Source organism: Apium graveolens, chromosome 9 (assembly GCF_009905375.1).
Source record: "Apium graveolens cultivar Ventura chromosome 9, ASM990537v1, whole genome shotgun sequence".
Classification (NCBI taxonomy): domain Eukaryota; kingdom Viridiplantae; phylum Streptophyta; class Magnoliopsida; order Apiales; family Apiaceae; genus Apium; species Apium graveolens.
In genome coordinates, this window is record NC_133655.1 from 136,708,554 (window position 1) to 136,714,391 (window position 5,838).

Genomic DNA, 5,838 nt, shown 5'->3' on the forward strand with positions numbered 1-5,838 from the left:
TAAACCAAGTTTTTTCATTACACCATCCTTTCCGCATGAACCATGCACAGCAAGCATATCATCTGCATTTTTTGTTGTTAAAATGTTGTTCACTTCCTGTATGATTACAGTTGAGCGAGCATTCCCGTCATATTTGGGGGCCCCCAAGCACAAGTGCAAACATTGTGGAACTACTCTATGATATGAAGAGAGGATTAGAAAGAGCAGACACACCTCCAACCCGTAATTCACCTTTTGTTGTGTAGAAGGACGCGTGAAACTACCACTATTGAAAGATCCACCCCCCTTGCTCAAGCATCTGCTTAGCCACGATTCTGGGCAACAGGGTAGTAATTTCAGACGGAATATACGGCCTTACAATTCCATGTTTGCTGTCGCATCAATGGGAGTCCAGGTTGATAAATTAATTAACAAGTCAAGGGGGCCTTATGTGTTTCGTGCTGGTGGGCAGATTTACCACAAGACAAGTTCATTACTCCCACCAACAGGTAAAAAACCCCTGTTTGCCCAACTCTACATATATAACACTGATCATGAGATAAGTAATAGAATTAACACACTGTGAAGTCCAGAGAAAGGTTCAGCTATTGACGAGAATGTTGTCCGAGGTTTAACACAAATGTTAGACGATCATAACCCTTTGGTCAGATCTTACAGAAAAGCAAGAGACATGTTCGAAGCACAGCCGGAAACCACTTTTCATTTGCGGCTTCCCGAGGCCCGTATCAGGGATGGCAGACAGTACAACATCCCAACAGAAACTGAAGTGGGAGGCTTGATAGTGGGTGAACTCACCGAGAAGATATTCAAGTGCGACGTAATTGGCGCCACCGTACTAAAGGGGTTACCCACATTGATGAGTTGCACCCAAGCTATATGTCCATGGCATATCCCCTAATTCATCCTTATGGAGAAGATGGTTACAGACTTGGTATACCCTTAGCAGATCGAAGCTCGCAAGCATCAAAAAGGCAAGCACTGTCAATGTGCCAGTATTATTGTTTCAGGCTCCAGCAAAGAGCCCATGAGGGTCATACCTTACTTTTGGCAGGGAGGTTATTACAGCAATATAGAGTCGACGCTTACATGGCAGTTGAACAAGAGAGATTTAGGTGGATTCAGACCCATTAAACTGAACTCAGGACAGAATTATACTCAGGCTTGATGGATGCGGTACATCATGGAGACTCAGATAGCTCAACGGTAAATATGTGGTCTTTCCGTCATCACATACTGGAGGTCCACGCTACAGGGCTCAGAATTACCAAGATGCAATGGTAATTTGTCAATGGGTAGGATATCCAGATTTGTTCATACATTCACGTGTAACCCAAAATGGCCAGAGATAAATGACATGCTTAGCTTGATGGGGCAAAAAGATGACCTTAATAGAGTTGATATTATGTGCCGGGTGTTTGAAATAAAACTGCAACAACTCATACACTACGTCAAAAAGGAACAGCCGTTTGGAAAAGTAATAGCATGTGAGTATGCTTTATTTATGCATTGCCTCCATTTTAAAACAGCCATATTTAAGTCTCAAATCCGGTTTATTTTTTTTATTCTAATAACTTACCTCACCCTCCCAACATTCTTATAGTATTAAAATGTTTATGCAGGTTTATACACCATCGAGTTCCAAAAAAGGGGTCTACCCCATGCACACATTCTGCTTTTCTTGCACACATCAATGAAGAATCCTTCACCAGAATATATTGACACCATAATAAGTGCAGAGATACCAGATATCAATATCGACCATGATGGCTATAACGCGGTCAAGAAATCTATGCTACACGGGCCATGTGGTCAGGTCAATGCATCCTCTCCTTGTATGCAACATGAAAGATGCACCAAATTCTTCCCTAAGAAATTTAATGATATCACCACAATTGGAGAAGATGGTTTCCCCATTTATAGGCGCAGGAATACTGGTATTTCTGTGGAAAAAAAAGCACCCTCCTGGATAATCGTTATGTTATCCCTTACAACAGAAACTTATTGGTCAAATTTGATGCTCATATTAACATCGAGCTCTGCAACAGTGCAAGATCAATAAAATATTTATTCAAATATATTAATAAAGGACCTGATAGAGCAACTGCAGTGGTTGAGACCATGAACGAGAGGGATGAAATTAAAGCATACCTTGATTGTAGGTAAGTGTTGTGTTTTATACAGAACGAAACATAATTACCTTCTAAAATTTGCGCTCAGAATATGTATTCTTTATGATCCAGATGCCATTTTAACTTAAATAATTTTATTTTAGGCTCAATATTAAAGTCTAGGCTTCCCCATCCCTATCTTTATTCTTATTGTAATATTTGTTAAACATGTTTAGGCTTGCATTTTATGGTCTAAGCATTTATTCAGTTGACTTAATTATTATAAGATTGCACGTTAAGAGAGCATGCAATTTAGACCGTTGCACTTAGAATATGTACAATATTCATGTTTTTTTTGCCAGGTTGGGTTTTTAGTAAAAACAATTTTACTGGCTAACCAAAGATGTATTTAAGTTTGAGGTATTTGGTCTTTAGAAATTCAACGGTATTATTTCTTTATTAATTAGACATTTTTATATGTTCGCATAACTTTTCTGTCTACCTCTATCAGGTACATATCAGCATGTGAGGCTTGCGGGAGAATTTTCCAATTTAACATCAACTATAGGCACCCAGCAGTTGAAAGGCTACCTTTTCACCTGCCTGATGAGCATACTGTTATATTTGACGAAAACAAATGTATTGAGAATGTGCTGAATATGCCCGGAATAGAGAAAGCAAAATTCACCGAGTGGTTAGAAACAAACAGGAGGTATGAGGATGCATGTGGTCTAACTTATGCAGAATTTCCCCAGCACTGGGATTGGAATTCCAAGGGAAAATTGTGGACCAGGCGGAAAAAAGGGAAGGCAGTTGGTAGAATCTACTTTGCTCACCCGACAAGTGGAGAACGCTTCTATATGCGCATGCTCCTTAATTTTGTAAAAGGGAGCACATCATTTGAGTGCATAAGAACAGTAGATGAAGTCACATACCCCACTTTTAAGGTTGTATGCTATGCTTTAGGTTTATTGGATGATGACAAAGAATGGATTGATTGTTTATCTGAAGCTGTTGTTTGGGCAACAGGAAATGAGCTGCGCAATCTATTTGTCACAATGCTCGTCTTTTTCCAGGTTTCTAATGTGCCAGAACTTTGGAAAACTCATTCGGAGATACTCTCAGAAGACATGCTGCACTTACAACGAAAAAGGTTTCATGCCCCTAACTTGCACCTAACAAAAGAACAAATTGAGTCTTATGCATTAGCTGAAATTGAGAGTCTCATGCAAAAATTAGGCAGGAGTCTATGAGATATAGATGGGATGCCGCAACCCGATTCATCACTCACACATGATCTAGCAAATAGATTGTTAAACGAGGAATTGGATTATGATCGAGCTGCTTTGAAGATCTTACATGAGAAATCACTCAATGCTTTAAATTATTTCCAAAAGAGTACGCATGATGCAATTCTTCACTCTGTTGAGCATGATGAAGGAAAACTCTTCTTCGTTAGTGGTCATGGTGGAACTGGGAAAACATTCTTATGGGATACAATCGCTTCTAAACTAAGATTAGAATCATTGATAGTCCTTCCTGTTGCAACTTCAGGGTTGGCATCATTGTTATTGCCCAATGGTCGGACAACACACTCCAGATTTCGCTTCCCATTAGATATAACAGCTAAATCTATATATGAGATTAAATATGGTACACAACTGGCCAAACTTCTCCTAAAAACTTCTCTGATTATCTGGGATGAGGCACCAATGACACACAAGTATTGTTTTGAAGCTCTAGACAAGACACTAAGAGATTTGCTAAGCACAAGGTATGCTGATAGTCGGACCAAGCCCTTTGGAGGCGTTACACTCGTTTGTGGTGGTGATTTTTGCCAGATTTTACCCGTTATCCCTCAAGGTGAGCGTGCAGATATTATTGATGCCTCATTGAACTCATCCTATCTTTGGCCTCACTTTAAAATTTTTGAGCTAAAACAAAATATGAGGCTCCACAGGGAAGGAGTTGATGAAATACAGGCCGAGAAAATAGCATCATTTGATAGATGGCTATTACAAATAGGAGATGGTTCGCTATATGACAATCCAGTACATGAGATGATAAAAATCCCACCAGAATTATGCAGGCCAACAAGCGAAAATTCAATGGAGGCGATTATTGCTGAGGTCTACCCTTCCCTGTTGGAGAATTATAAAGATCCTGCATACCTAAAGGAGCGTGCTATATTAACCCCGAAAAATGAAACAGTTCATGAACCAAATGACTTCCTGATGAACATGATACCGGGAGAAGGGAAAACATATTTAAGCTCAGATAGTTTGTGCAAAGCTAGCATTAAGGCTGATGATGATTTGTTATACCTAACTGAATTTTTGAATAGTTTAAGATTCAGTGGCGTCCCAAACCATGATATACGCCTTCAAGAAGGAACCCCTGTCATGCTGCTCAAAAACTTAAATCAATCTGGGGGTCTCTGTAATGGCACGCGATTAATAGTAACACATTTGGGTAAATGGTCTATTCGAGCAGACATCATTTCTGGGACAAAAATTGGCCAAAATGTTACTATCCCGCGTATCATTATGTCACCAAAAGAGTCGAAATGGCCGTTCAAACTTAATAGGCGTCAACTACCAGTAGCACCATGTTTCGCTATGACAATCAAAAAAAGCCAGGGTCAGTCTTTAAAACGCGTTGGCTTGTATCTTCCGGGACAGGTATTCACCCATGGACAGGTGTATGTGGCCCTGTCAAGAGTCACCGCAGTAGAAGGGCTGGTTATAGTAAATTCTGACAATGAGGTGAAGGACCATTCTCTTATTAAAAACATTGTTTACAAGGGGGTCTTCAACAACGTTCAGCCCATCACACGCGACTAAAGTATAACATCATACCCTTCTACTTCTTTTTTAGATCAAAATATATATAACATCCACACCGGAAATATGTAGATGCATGTATATGTCTGCATATCGTAATTTTGTCACCTTAGTTACTACTTGAATTGTAGTTAAGTTATACAGCTTTTTTCCTGCTATATAGCATTCAAATTATTCATAACTCTAATATTGTATACTCAGACCGGCAAAGAGGCATATACATTTACTGCTCAGGACTTGCCAGCGCTTGTGTAATAACCCCAAAATTTTGAACTTTTTGTAACCCTTATGAATAATGTTTTAGCTGAATGAGAAAACTTTTCATGCCACACTATGTAGGGGTTCTGTTATGGATATTCTGAGATTTTAGTAGTACTCTATATGGTATATAAGTGTATGTAAAGATCGTCAGAATCCAATTCCGAACACTTTGGTTTTTCCCGGAAATCCACTAGATACGGAAAGAATTGAGTAAAAGGTAACAGGATAAAAAGGAATATAATATATTGAGAAAGGTTAAGGGAACCTAAGTAATAAGATCCCGGGTATGATCCCTCAAATGATAAACGAAAATGAAAGTTAAGCGAACCGTATAACAGATCAGCGGTCATTAGGCAAACAATTAGGAAGTTAATCAAAGGGATAAGAGAGGATGGTGTCATCCAACCAATAGAAAGAGGACAAAGGAGGGGTGATGACATCACAAAGTGATGCAAGCATGACATAAGAGGGAAGGAAATGTGGTGGAATATTAACCACACAAAATTAAGGGTAAATGGGTAATTGACCTAAAACAAAACAAAACTAATTCAACCAACCAAGCAAATATTCATTTTTCATCAAAACAAGAACACAAGGCATTTTATTTTCTTCATGCTCTCGGCTTT

The 5,838-nt window shown here is 39.1% G+C and overlaps 2 protein-coding genes across 2 annotated transcripts; both read left to right on the forward strand.

The window, feature by feature from the left end:
- Nucleotides 1–1,288: 1,288 nt before the first annotated feature.
- LOC141685608 (uncharacterized) lies at nt 1,289–3,361 on the forward strand. Its single transcript, XM_074490704.1, has 4 exons — nt 1,289–1,484; nt 1,620–1,934; nt 2,087–2,159; nt 2,620–3,361. The coding sequence occupies exons 1-4, from the start codon at nt 1,289–1,291 to the stop codon at nt 3,359–3,361; spliced, it is 1,326 nt and encodes a 441-aa protein (XP_074346805.1).
- Nucleotides 3,362–3,373: 12 nt separating this feature from the next.
- LOC141685609 (uncharacterized) lies at nt 3,374–4,951 on the forward strand. The gene has a single exon (XM_074490705.1). The coding sequence runs from the start codon at nt 3,374–3,376 to the stop codon at nt 4,949–4,951; it is 1,578 nt and encodes a 525-aa protein (XP_074346806.1).
- Nucleotides 4,952–5,838: the final 887 nt, after the last annotated feature.